The sequence below is a fragment of the Vanessa atalanta genome, chromosome 28 (genome assembly GCF_905147765.1).
Source record: "Vanessa atalanta chromosome 28, ilVanAtal1.2, whole genome shotgun sequence".
Lineage (NCBI taxonomy): Eukaryota > Metazoa > Arthropoda > Insecta > Lepidoptera > Nymphalidae > Vanessa > Vanessa atalanta.
Genome location: NC_061898.1, coordinates 3,363,355 through 3,377,210, shown reverse-complemented (window position 1 = coordinate 3,377,210; position 13,856 = coordinate 3,363,355). Strand labels below are relative to the sequence as shown.

At 37.4% G+C, this 13,856-nt stretch overlaps 2 protein-coding genes across 2 annotated transcripts; one reads left to right on the top strand and one right to left on the bottom strand.

Annotated features, from left to right (window-relative positions):
- Window positions 1-494: 494 nt before the first annotated feature.
- On the bottom strand, window positions 495-1,916 carry LOC125074540 (putative nuclease HARBI1). The gene is made up of 5 exons (XM_047685867.1): window positions 1,842-1,916; window positions 1,388-1,578; window positions 1,185-1,317; window positions 968-1,109; window positions 495-889 (listed from the first exon to the last, which is right to left on the bottom strand). The coding sequence occupies exons 1-5, from the start codon at window positions 1,914-1,916 to the stop codon at window positions 495-497; spliced, it is 936 nt and encodes a 311-aa protein (XP_047541823.1).
- Window positions 1,917-11,202: 9,286 nt separating this feature from the next.
- On the top strand, window positions 11,203-12,198 carry LOC125074539. Its single transcript, XM_047685866.1, has 2 exons — window positions 11,203-11,404; window positions 11,576-12,198. Exons 1-2 carry the CDS (start codon window positions 11,203-11,205, stop codon window positions 12,196-12,198), a joined length of 825 nt encoding a protein of 274 aa, XP_047541822.1.
- The last annotated feature ends 1,658 nt before the right edge of the window (window positions 12,199-13,856 follow it).

Below are 13,856 nucleotides of genomic sequence, written 5' to 3'. Positions count from 1 at the left end.
GTGGCTTACGTACATTTCAAATTGCCTACAGTATTAGTTTTATTTTTTAAGTTTCTGACTCCGCAAAGCTAGTAAATCCTTGGTGCAAAGTATCCGTTTGTATAATAAAATTCTACAGCTATTTTTAATTTTGTTGATTCATACATTCATATTCGTTTGTATTTTAATTATTTATTGATTACTTTAATTTTGTTGTAGCATTTAAGAAACCTGATTTTACCTAAATGTTCTTTTTTTGTTCTTACCTACACAATAATACTAAATTATTTATATTATATTATATTTTAACGTCTTTTATTTGATTATAAATGTTAGTGTTTTAATAAAAATTTTGTTGTCAATAAATTACATTTAAAGTAAAATTACCTAGACTTGTTCACAATACAATCAACTTATTAATATTTACAGAAGATAAATTAAGTATAGAGTATAAAAGTTTAATTTATAATTAAGAAATGTAAAATAGATTCATATTAAAGCTTAAAATAATCTTACTATATCCTATTCAATAAACAACTCAGAATGGCTCTTCCTTGGATTACTTCACTCTGGCTATGTACAAACACAGTGGATGTGGGATCTTGCATCATTGTATCATCCCCATTGTCATGTGCAGCAGGAAGTGGTTGTGGTGGTGGCAGCCCAGCTTGCAAAGCTATATTGTGTAATACACAACATGCCATTGTAATTTTGCTAGCTACATGAGGATGATAGTGAAGAACCCTGTCTCTAAGCAAACATCTCCACCTTGCTTTGAGTAATCCAAAACATCGCTCAATGCAGTTACGGGCTTGCACATGCAATCGAGTGTATTGTTCTTCCCTAGAACCTTCAACTGCATTGAGGATAGGTGTCATAAGCCAAGGACGTTGTGGATATCCAGAGTCACCTGAAAATTATTTTAAAATTTGGTTAGTCACAATTAAACTCTTTTAGATTAGATCTTTTTATTATTATAAATACCTACCTAAGAGCCATACTTGCTCATTATTTTGATGAAGTTCACGCATATATAATTCAACTCTACTAGAAGACCATATATGTGAATCATGTGTAGCTCCACCAAACTTTGCATTTACATTTAAAATTAAAAGATTACTATCACATACCTGAAAATAAAACCTCTATTAAGACTGATATCTCACTCTAACATGCCGTACAATATAAATAATAATTATATCTACCATTTGAACATTTAAGGAATGATATCCTTTTCTATTATAAAAAAGATGCTCTTCATGGTTGGGCTTTACCAAAGCTATATGGGTGCAGTCTATGCACCCAATTACACCAGGCAGGCCAAATCTTCTTTGGAACCTCGTAAATTAAAATGTTATGTTTATTAAATTTATTTCATAAATTAAATATTGTTACTTTAAATGCTCACTCTTGTTTTATAAATGCTCTGTCTTGTCGTGTTTTCGGAAACTTGATCCATTTTTCCATGATAGCAGAGTGGTTCAAAGCATCAATGACTTGTCTTATGCACCGACTAGCTGTCCGTTGGGCAAGATGCTGAGAAACCCCAACAATTCTCTGATAGGATCCTGTTGCTAGGAAACTAAGAGTGCACAATACCTACAAACACACAACAATTCAGGAAATGAAATTTATCATAGTTACGTTAAAAAATAAATATCAAATACAATATTCTATTGTGAGTAATTTTTATTATTGTAAAAATATTGTTTATGTTATTATTATATAACTGTAACGTAAATAACTGTTGTGGCTGGTCTTGAAGAGTCACACACTTTATGTTTGACGGCGTTTCCGTCCTATATCAGGTTGACAAGCTGTCAACCTAGCGAAGCGTCATTGTCGATGGTGAGGCGAGCAACCATCTTGAACGACAATATCGAACGAGACGGCGCCCGTTTACCACACTTATGACGAATTGCTGTGATTGCCGCCATATTGCCGTTTTGTTTAAACTATCTTAGTTGATTTTTGTGTGAAAGTGCTGTGTATTCGAACTATTCCTGGGACTACAGTGATTATTAAATTGTAATTAACATCTTGGACTGGATCGTTTATTTACCACGCCCATCTACCCGCTCTAAATAAAATGAGTTCTGGTGAAGGCCCTTCTGGCCTTTCATCAGAAGTGGGATTCGATGGTGCCCAAGTTGAGGGTCAACGGACAAAATCGGGTGCCGAAAAGTTACTAAGCAGTAAGGAGGCGTTGTTATCTCGGGTTCTCGCAAGTCAGCAAACACCAACTGCCAACACTACTCATTCTACGCAATTGCTACCTTTTAACCCAGACGACGAAAAATCTGACGTTGAGGCTTGGTACAATATAACCGATGCTATCGTTCTTAAGAAAAATTTAAACGGAATAGACTTGCTCATGGCCCTTACCAGCGCCTTGAAAGGACGAGCTGCAACCTGCATTACTAAAGTGAATATAAACGAAATGACCTGGACTGTGGTCAAGCAATGTCTAATGGCGAAATTTTCAAAACCAAAGTTGCCGCAGGATTACTTTGACGACATATTACGATTTCAAATCGCTGCCAAAGAAACAGCTTCCGAATCTGCACTACGTCTGTGGAGCTTGATTGAACGGATTCCGAAGTGCACGATGCCTGAAGAAGTAGTTACTGGATTTATGATATCAGTACTGTGTAAAAAGGATGGACTAATACGTCGCGAATTAAATGCTCACAATATTACGACTCGTACTCAACTATTTCGAGTACTCGGAGGTGTGTCCTTAAAACGCCAATCGGATGGTGGTGGAGATACCAGTGAGCCTGAGATCAAGCGTTTCCGGTCAGTTGAAAGATTCTTAGACAGATGCAGCTTCTGTGGAATAAGAGGACATCGCTTCGCAGACTGTCGAAAACGTCGTGACAACTTCGGATCTGCATCTCAAGAGGTACCGAGCTCGTCACGAACATTGGAGAACACAACTTCCGTGTCTTGCTACACTTGTGGAAAAAGAGGACACGTGACAACTAACTGTCCTGACAAGAAGAATGGAAGCAAGGCTGCGGTCAAAGAGGTCCAACATTGTGAGCACCGTCCGTCCAGGGGGACTTTGAAAACATCTTCCGGTGAGTCTGTCCCTTTTATATGTGATAATGGATCATCTTGTTCGTTTGAATTTTTGAAACATTGAAACATTGAAACAAGACAATTCACCATCATAGGTAGGTATTTGTCTACTTACTATACTTACTGCCAGGTATTGAATGTGTAATGTACGTCGTGAATATTTTGAATGTTTAGAAATTTGTTTGATTAGATGATGCACTTCTTAGTCCCAGAGAGAAGACGAAATTTGTCGTCCGAGCCTCACCCATGCAGAGGGCCAGCTTGTCATGTGATGAACCTATCATCATCTGACGAAAATTGTCGTCCGAGTCGGGTCCATTACGAGGACTGACTTGTCCTGGATAATTGCTAGTTATAAGTGAGACGAAACGTGTCGTCCGGGCCAAATTCTGCCAAGGATTGGCTTGTCTGGCTATTCGTAAAGACGAAAGGTGTCGTCCGGGTCATATCCTGCCAAGGATTGGCTTGTCTGGCTATTCGTAAAGACGAAAGATGTCGTCCGGGTCATATCTTGGATGGGATAGACCTGTCAGGATGTTTAAATGTGTGAAGTGTGGTGTCAGAGACAAACTTTAGATAGAACATTAAAATTTAGGTTCATATTTCTAGACGATTGGTCTATCTGTGGTGCTGAGTAGTTGATAAATAGCATTAAGTCAGGATGAACGAGCAGATTACGCAGTTAACTTAATTTGTTTCAGGTTAAACGCCCGTGGACGGTCGAATGTCAGTCTGGCCGTGACGGCGTTTCCGTCCTATATCAGGTTGACAAGCTGTCAACTTAGCGAAGCGTCATTGTCGATGGTGAGGTGAGCAGCCATCTTGAACGACACGATCGAACGAAACGGCGCCCGTTTACCACACTTATGACGAATCGCTGTGATTGCCGCCATATTGCCGTTTTGTTTAAACTATCTTAGTTGAATTTTGTGTGAAAGTGCTGTGTATTCGAACTATTCCTGTGACTACAGTGATTATTAAATTGTAATTAACATCTTGGACTGGATCGTTTATTTTACCACGCCCATCTACCCGCTCTAAATAAAATGAGTTCTGGTGAAGGCCCTTCTGGCCTTTCATGTTAATTCTGAATATGTTTTTATTATGACATTTGGTGTGTCCTTAGTAAATAAATAAATTATCAATAAGCTTATTAAGCACTTACTTTAACATTGAGGGGAATCTCTTTGGTTCTTCAAAGGTTGTTTTGTCTAGCCGAAATTGCTGCACAAATAATGTTGCCGGCATTTCGCGTATGTTTTCCATGCACGATTTTTGTCTCTTTTTTGCCGCCTAAGCCACACTTCTTCATTATGAGCACACCACAACATATTTAAAGTATGCATTTTAAAAGGAAATAATAGAAAAAAATAAGTTTAACAAACAAAACACTTGTCGATCACCAAATAAGACGCCATTTTTTTAGCGTTAACTATTGAGTCTCTATGATCGCTTAGTTATCGATAAAAAACTTCGACATCGTTTCGTCAGCGCTTGTCAAAACTGTAACTTGGCTACCATTTTGTATGGAGTTAGCGATTATCGTTGTAGAAACGATTATATTCAATTCTATCACTTTAAACGATTGTCAACTTGTCTACGACTTTTCTATTCGTTTGTTGTGATCACGTGACTTAGCGTTGAGATGACGTCATGCCCATACATTTGTTTAGTTTTCTTGTAGTTTTCTATTAGCGATTACGATTGTAGAATGTCAACTTGGCTAAGCCCTCAGTACTTCTTTAAGGTAATGATGCTCAAAATTATTTGCAAACAAAGGGACTCAACGTGCAATAGTGTGCTCAAAAAATAAGTGCCCCACAAACGTTACTAGTTCAAAAGCGAAACGAGTTGGTAGACGGTGCTTTGATTTACTCAAAAGGATTGTCTGATGAACTGGGTTTATCTATGGAACCTCGTTGACGTATATTGAAGAAACAAACATTCGGTGACGGAAGCACAGATGCTGGTTTGACCTACGAAAATAAGTTGAGAAGAACACTGTTTTCCTCGTTGGATAGAGTCATTTGTGAGATTCGATCGAGATTTCAGCAGCTCGATAATTTAGCAGAGAAATGTTCCTTCCTTACACCAGCAAAACTACTGGATGTTACTGGAAAATGTAGCCTTGACCATGCTACCGATATTGACAAGGAGGAGTTTGTACTGCTACTGGAGATCTTGATAAATTAGGCAAAGCTAATGTAGGTCCACTTGAATTATTGGAGTTCATTGTCGAATCTAAGCTCGAAATCTCCGTGCCTAACATTTTCATAATACTCAGAAAATTCTTAACAACTGCTATAAGTATTGCTAGTTGTGAAGCTTTTCGAAACTGAAATTGATAAAGAATTACTTGCGATCTACGATGAGTACGCTGAGATTAACTAATCTAGCTATATTGTCGATTGAACAAGACCTGACTGATGCAATCGATATTGAAAGTGTGATCAAAAACTTTGCTGAAACAAAGACTAGAAAAGTTAAATTTTAATCTATCGGTTGAGGAGTTGAGGTTGTAATGATACTCTTGCGCAAAAGAGCGTTCGTGAAGTAGGCGATTTCTCCATTATTGTATTACGTTTTCTCTGTAATTTTTGTAAGTGATATTCTACCTTCTACTCTATGTCAAAAAATGTTAATTTCACTTTTTAGGTTAATGTTATTCAATAAAAGTACTCCTTTTACCATGCCCCAAATTATTTATAATGGATTGCAAAAATAAGAGGGCGGCAAATTTGGAGTGCTACGGGTGCTAGTGACCTATGCTACGCCACTGATGGTAGCATTTCGTCTGGTATAGATATAATCTCAATTAAAAGGTTGTTACGAAGAGATAGTCAAACATCCAACTGAACTGAGAGTGAAACTATACGTCTTGGTTTTAAAGGTTCCTCCTTACCGCCATATATCTATAAACATGGCATGAAAGTGTAGGTGGAACGATACGTATTCCTAGTTACTCAATGTTGCAAGTGTTGGAGGTATGGACATACTCAAAAATTCTGCTCTTCAAAGAAAATTATCTGTCCCAAATGTTCCGGTAATCATAGTAATTGTGAGACTACATACTATAAATGTATTAACTGTTCGGGGCGACATACGGAATTTTTACGTACTTGCCCTGTATATCGTAAATAAAAACGTATAAGGGAACTGAATAATTCATTTTCTTTTCGGTACAGTAATTGGTTAGGACAATAGCATTTTGGATTTTGTACAAATTGCTTCAATTTTGATGTTGTAAATCTGCAACACTATGCAGTTAGTACAGACAGACATGCCCATACCTGTGATCTGATATTTTTTATTGTTTAGCAGTTGCAACCATGAATTCAAGGGAGATAGAAAAATATTTAGCCCTAATTGACGACGGTGAAAGATCTGAAGATGATCTTGAAGAGTCAAATGCAGAAGACCATGACGTTACTAATGAAAATAGAGAAGCTTTACATCACGATCTTGAGATCTACTTTATTTAATTATTAAAACATTTCAGGAGATCGAAGACGCCGAGAGCGGTTCGTCGAACCCAGATCTGCCGCCGCCGTATCGTCGCGACAACCCGGCGCCTCGTCGCGGCAATCGCTGAACGTCATAAATTAATACCATCTTTTTTGCCATCGTTTATGCTGGTATCAAAATCACTTCTGGTATGCTAGGACAACCGCAAGCCGTTGGATAAGTAATTTACTTAAATCTACCCTTAACCGTTAATATTATAATTAATTTACTTATTTTAAATATACCCTAAAGGTAAACCTTTATTAATATAATTATAATTTTCCCGTCACCGTACATTTTTAATTTTAAATTATTGAATAAATAATCTATTCCTGCTTCGCTTGTGATTCGGTGTCTTTTCCAGAATTCTAACCATGCGAAGGTGTTTCAGAAGAGGTATTCTTTCTGGTGTCTCAGAAATCTGAATGTGAATGTCCTTGTTTGTATTGCTTCCGTTGCGTCTGGTGCGTTTGCGTACATGTCTATTGGGTAGTTACTCGCAGTGTAAAATCGGCAATTGTGTATTGTATGTCTGTTTTTGTATTTCAAGTCGGTTGCCATCGGTTGACCTGCTGCTAGTAATTTCCATTGTTCGAATTGTGTATCTGTTAATTTGCATTCGTCCATGAAGCAAGCGTTCGTGTGTACAAGCGAGCAGAAGTTGAACGATGATCTTGGTGTTAGTCCAGTCAGTCTTTCGTAGTTGTAGTGGAGTTGTACTAGTGATTCCATGATAATAGTTTTCCCCGTGCTCGGTGGGCCGATAAAAAACATGTTTTTTTTTTATTTGTTCTGCCGTAGAAGTGTTGTTCGGTTATTGTAACAAAACATAGGCCGAAACAAAATTTCAGTTGAATTTTCAACATCCCAAGCAGCAATCTCTAGCTAACCCTATTGTTGAAATGTGCAAGTATAAAGCTACTGTACCGACTTTTAATGTAACTAGAATGGGATTGATTAAGAATATTCCCGTGGACTGGACGATCTTGCATCTTCACTCGTGCTTCCCACTGGATGTGGAGAAGTTATGAAAATAAGACGTCTAAATAGATAGACAATTACTGACAGTATAACTACATGGGTTCCTACCCAATCTGTGGTAATCACATTTAGAGGTCAAATGCTCCCTCAAAAGTGTATTCCTACCAAACGTCCCTTCCAGTAGAAACTTACAAACTTCCTACAATCCAATGCCTTAATTGCTGCCGTTATGGTCATATTAAAACTCAGTGCCGGTCTCAACTTAGGTGTTATAAGTGTTCCAAATCCCACACAGTTGAGTCTTGTAGTGTAAGTAAGGACAACGCCACTTGCTTAAATTGCTCTGGTAACCATTTCACAACAGACAAGGACTGTCCAGATTTTCTTGCAAACAAAACACAAAACACACAGGGGGTTCGGGAGGAGGATCAATTATAAAATTTAGAAGCTAAATAATATTAAAATATAATAAATACTTACAAGATTTACAAAAAATAGTAACACCACTTAACCCAACTATCAACTAAAGCACTATTAACACTAAAATATACTATAGTACTAAACGAAAACACTCAAAATCACTTAACAAGTATGTTAACCAACGCTAACGCAAGCGAAAATCATCAAGGTATTTTAAAACCACCAAACAATGTTCGCAAGAGAGTCGCCGCGATGACAGGTATGTTTTAGGGTTGCCGTGCCCATGATTTTTTTGCCGATATATTGTATTATTGATATATTCCTATTAATTTGTTTTTAAGATGAATATATATTTAAAAAAAAACTTGCAAGTGATATATATTTTTTAATTTCAGTATTTTTTATTTGTTCTTAATTTAAATGCAGGCGTGTCCGAAAAATCTGTGACCACAATTACAAAAGAAGGTATAACAGCAGCAAGTACTTAAAAAAAAATTGTCACACCAGGGAAAAGTCGTCCGCATCCCAAAAAGTTCGACTTGGATGGGCTTGATCTGTGCGCCATAAGAGAAAAAATTCACAGTTTTTATATTGTGAGGAAGAAGTTACCAACATTTGGTAAATTACGTGCCGCATTGAGAAAAGACATAAATTTTCAGGGAAGCATCACAACATTGCACAGAATATTACATAACATTGGTTTCAAGTATAAGCGATGCCAATCCAAATGTAAATTTCTTATGGAACGCCATGGCATAATCGCATGGCGTGCAAGATATTTGGAAAAAATCCGAAGAAATCGCACTGTGGAAAAAAAACCTTAAAATAATATTAAATAATTAAAAAAAAAAAATGATAGGCCTTAATTAAACAAGGTAACTAAATAAGGCCTTGGAACGTAATAAGAAGCATAATTATTTGCTTAGGAACATTAATCAGTCTTACTTATAATAAGTAAATTACTATAAAATAACTTTTTCTGACAATTAGGACATACAAATGCATCTAGATCACTTTTTGTCAAGCCGACGCAATCCTCGTGGTACCACTGATGACACCCTAAGCACTGTCTCATATCAGCAATCCTCTCTTCTCTACATGCAAGACAATACCACTGTTCTCTATCTTCAGTTGATTTTGGTTTAATCAAACGTTTTCTGTTTTGTTTGTAGGTTTTCTTTGTTGTTTCCTTTATTGGTTTATTTCCTTTCTTTTTGTTATTCGAATTATTCTTTTTTGGTTCTTTATGTGTATTAAATAAGTCTTTGGTAACTCTCTGGCCGTTATAATTTAAAGCTTTTTTACGTGGACGGTTCTTAACAATACTGTAGTCAGGTGTAGGCATAAATTTTTGGAAATCAGTCTTCTTAAGTCTAGCAATTTTAGCCAAAGGTTCGTCATCTTCAGTGTCTTCGCCATCGGACTTAGGTAAAGTAACGTTATTGGGATTAATATTTTCGATGTCGCTCTTCTCTGTGTCTGAAGAAGTGCAAATTCGTAAGCGTCTCGGTGGAATAAATGCGTAGATATTATCTTCAAACGCTATACTGTCCTGCTCATTTTCTATACTATCGCTATATTCTACTAGTCGGTGGTTAATCTGTAAGCCGCTGGGCCCGGGAAGATTTTCGAGACAATTTTGGTCATCATTATTTATTCGAGGTGGTGTACTGTGATCTATTGGGGAAGCAGATGAAAATACTCGAAGATCAGAAGTGGTGGGTGACAATGATAAGACGTTTTCGGTATCGATCAGATTTTTCAAATGCTGAATATTCCCGATGGGTGAGGATTGACGTGAGTCAGTATCTGTTTCAAAATTTGTATTGGATCCTGTAAAATTTTCTTGAGGTCGTGTTACATTTGTATTAATTAGTGGTGAAGATTCAGCAGAGTTGTTTGAATTACTTTTACTAATAGGACGCTCTGTCAATATAGAAGGAGCGAAAGCAGAGTCAGGTATTGCTTGAGCGCTTAATGGATAAAGCCCAGTAGCTTTGAATCCACTCGTAATATTTTCATAGGTCATGCTCTTTGACCAGACCTTAGATAAAATTACGTTAAATCGAGATTCAGTGATATGTTTGGCACATATATTGCAGAACTTCTTGATCCCAGTACGATTCAAATGGTTTGTAGCATGCTTTGTCAAGAGCCTGTAATTCGTGTTTCGTATTGGATGGTAGACAATATAGTACAATTTCATATTTTTCAGCGACTTCGGCAATGCGAAAATCCAAATGACATTTGGCACCGTCAAAGACAAGGAGGCATTTTCCAGGTGTTTTATATGTAGCTAAATGATCAATAAAAATAATAAAAAGTTCCGTTGTCATACTTCCTTTTGGTGCCATGTGGACAATTGACCCCGCAGGCAAATTATCGTCATATTCCGGCTTCTTTCGTTTACCCTTGAAAAGAATCATGGGTGGTATCGGATTCCCTATGGCATTGACACATCCATTGAGTGACGATGGTTTAGTTTAATTTCTGGGCTCGAGCTGGGTTTAAGAATTGCACTTTTCGTTTTGCAAAATTTGGATTTCTTTGTAAAAATAATGTAAACCAGCCTTTTCCTGCAAGTCCTGTTTCTTTGTTGAAATTGTTGTCAATATTATATTTGTCACAAAAAGCAAATGCTTGAATCCGAATAATTTTTGACGTCAGAGGTATTTCAGAAAATTCTATTATACGGCTGACGAAATCTTTTTCTTGCTCTTTCGTAAATATAGCATTTCTCCCTAATTTCTTATGTAAAATACCACTTTTAAGATTTCTCATGGTTTTTCTCGGAACGCCATATTGTGCCGAAGCTTTATAAGTCGACAATCGCCCAAAACGCACCTCATTAACTGCCGCTCTTAAGTTTTCTTCGGACCACGTAGCCCGTTTTGGTCTTGAAGAAGATATGCTAAGATAATCGATCTGTAAAAAAACATATTGAAGTTAAAATTCAACAGAACTTCTATTAAGGCCTAGGGTCAAAAATAAGGCCTATTATAAAAGTAGGCTTTATTTAGTAGGGTAAATGTGGGATAGACGCCTCAGTGGGATACTTGCCTCCGTAAACACGTAGCGACTTGTATAGATATTAGACCCGCTGTGTTTTGTTTAAATGTAACCCTACCCCCGCGCGTCCTTCAGTCAGTGCCACGCACTTAATTGGAACGGACGTATCGCGAGTTGTGAGACAACGAATTTCATTCAATAACGTCCGGAGAAAAGGGAGAGACTATGTCAATAATAGCTTGCTGCAATGCTGCTGGAAATTTTCTCAGCCCTGTTGTTATTATTAAAGGAGTAAATAAAAAACCAGAATTTCTTGATGGTCTCCCTCATGGTTCTGATGTTTACATGAGCAAGAAATCAGCCTATGTTAATGCGGAGCTATTTCAAAAGTGGCCAGTACAGCATTTTATACCACGAAAGCCTCAAGGTAAGGTTATTTTGCTTCTAGATGGGCATTCTTCGCATAAGAACTCTATCGAAATGTTGGAGACTGCGGAATAAAATGGGATAATACTTTTTTGTCTGCCAAGCCACAGCACGCAAGCTTTACAACCTTTAGACCGTAGCTTTTTCAAGCCATTTAAGACTTTTTTTGCAGCTGAGACGAGGAACTGCATGCTTACAAACAAAGAAAAAAAAATTAACCGTTTAATAGCTGGCAGGCTAATTGGTAATCTATGGATTCGAGCCACTACGCCTTCTAATGCTATTTCGGGCTTTAGGTCTTGTGGTATTTACCCTTACAATACTGCTGCTATTCCAGAAAGTTTCTATACAATCTCCGATTTGTCATCAAGCAATCCACTCCGGGAGGAACCACAAGATATCTTACCTGAAAATACATTACAATTACCTGTTCCCTCATGTAACAATCCGTTGTTGCCAGAATCAAACTGCAGCGAGGTTTCAGCTTTGGCTGAAACTCAAACATCTACAATAACAAATGTTGACCATACACATGATAATACAACGAGAGAAGAATCTCCATCTCCTCTTTCCCAACTTCATTGTTTGCAGCCAAATGAAGAAGGCATAAAGGAGACACCTAGCAAGTTATTGCAAGAATGTTCCCCTATACCGAAAATTCCGATACCTTTATACAAAAGAGGAAAACAATCAGCTGCAGTATTAAATTCCAAAGAAAACATAGCTAATAAGAAAATCAAAGGTAAAGCTACTCCTAACATAGGGGAGCGCGGGGCAATGGGAGCGATCAGGTAATGGGAGCGATGGAGAATGAACGGCAAGTATACACAATAGCGCGATCGTATTTACTCGGCCATTTCCGTCAACCGTCGGCAAGTTTCGCCTGACGCGCTTGAGCCGTTAGTGCCATGAGTTGAGTCACGAGTGACTGTTGTGTGTTTTTCGCGTCCCGCTTATAAAAAACTGCCAACTGCTAGCTCCAAGGTAAGCATGAAGATATATACTTATTCTATTATATTAAGGGTTCTTACATCTCTAGATTCATGTACTAACGAGTCCAATTGCCTTAATGTCGATAAAATGTAAACTAACATATTTATGACTTTTTTTTTCAAAATGGTAGTTAGCGGTTAATGGTAGCCTAGTATAGCTCTCATTAGCCGACTTAGCTCTCATTACCCCATTATAGTTGAGTGTATTTTTTAATTACCTAAATATTTATTTTTCGTTTTAGATGCCACGTAAAAGAAACCGGACAACCACCAAAGCTTCTTGGACGGTTGATACACTAGAAAAAGCAGTCGTTGTTCTTAGAGGAGGAGGTATTTCAGTCTACAAAGTGTCTCAAAACACTGGTATACCTTACAGCACTTTAAAAAAGAGATACAATTTAGCAAAAGCTGACGATGTTAACTACAAAAACAGTCCTAAGCTAGGAAGACGTACAGTATTTAATTTTGAACAACATTGAGAAAAATATAGTACGTGGAAATTTAGAATCCGTGCATTATTAACCCTTAAATTGGCAGTGTATGTACTGGCATACATTAACTTTGTAAAAATATTTGACATAGTATAATAAAAATGTCTGTGTCACAAATCATTTTAATTCATTGCAATACTAATTATTTTTATAAGGAAAAATAAAACACGTCTCTGGCAACACTTATTTTGACATTCGGTCTCGAAAATGGCGGCCCGGCGTAGCTCATCTGTGTTGACTAAGCTATTTATATTATTTTAACTTGGTTTGACATGGTTTGTGGTGTTTTTATGAACTATATTTTATGCATAACAGTATAATCGAATGGATTTGATATGTTTTTGTGTATGGTGACTTTGTGTTTTGAGTTTATTTTGGTCGGTAAACTGATGTATGCTGTGGCATACATTGCCAAATTCGTAATGAAAGACCCTTCGTTTTATCTGTATGACACAGCATACATTGCCAAGTTTGTAATGAAATGCTTTATTTGTAATTTGCAAGATACCGCATGTATTTGTGATTTGGGATTGCTTTTTATTTTTGGTTGAAGCATGTTTTTTTGTTTCTTTGTTGCCAGCAAACGCTACTAACTCGAGGTGGTAGAATATTAGCTCTTGTGCCTGCTGAAAATGCACCCTCTGACGATAGCGAGCGCTCAGATGTCGAAGAGGAATTTCGTGTACGCACCCCGCTTTCTTCATTTTCTTCTCCAGCACCTTCTATTCATTCTTCCTTGGAAAGACTAAACATGTTAGATGATGACGAACATTACAACAGCGACAATGTTCCACTTACGCCTATTTTTCAAACAGTATATTCAAGTCCGTCTTTAGAACCAAATTGCAATAAAGTACCGGTGCTGAGTGATATTCCGTCACTCCCAACAACTCCTCTTACTCCAGTAAATCCACCAAATCCAAAAACCAGATCCCGACGTCGTCAGCCCACCGTTCCTGTCCTGAAAAGA

Bases quoted from the DNA above. Each gene is read 5' to 3' on its own strand.
- LOC125074539 (XM_047685866.1), top strand. From the start codon at position 11,203: ATGTCAATAATAGCTTGCTGCAATGCTGCTGGAAATTTTCTCAGCCCT. The intron at 11,405-11,575 runs GTAAGGTTATTT...CTTTTTTTGCAG, and splicing joins TATACCACGAAAGCCTCAAG to CTGAGACGAGGAACTGCATG.
- LOC125074540 (XM_047685867.1), bottom strand. From the start codon at position 1,916: ATGGCGGCAATCACAGCAATTCGTCATAAGTGTGGTAAACGGGCGCCG. The intron at 1,110-1,184 runs GTAGATATAATT...TTTTATTTTCAG, and splicing joins ATTCCTTAAATGTTCAAATG to GTATGTGATAGTAATCTTTT. The intron at 890-967 runs GTAGGTATTTAT...AATAATTTTCAG, and splicing joins TGAGCAAGTATGGCTCTTAG to GTGACTCTGGATATCCACAA.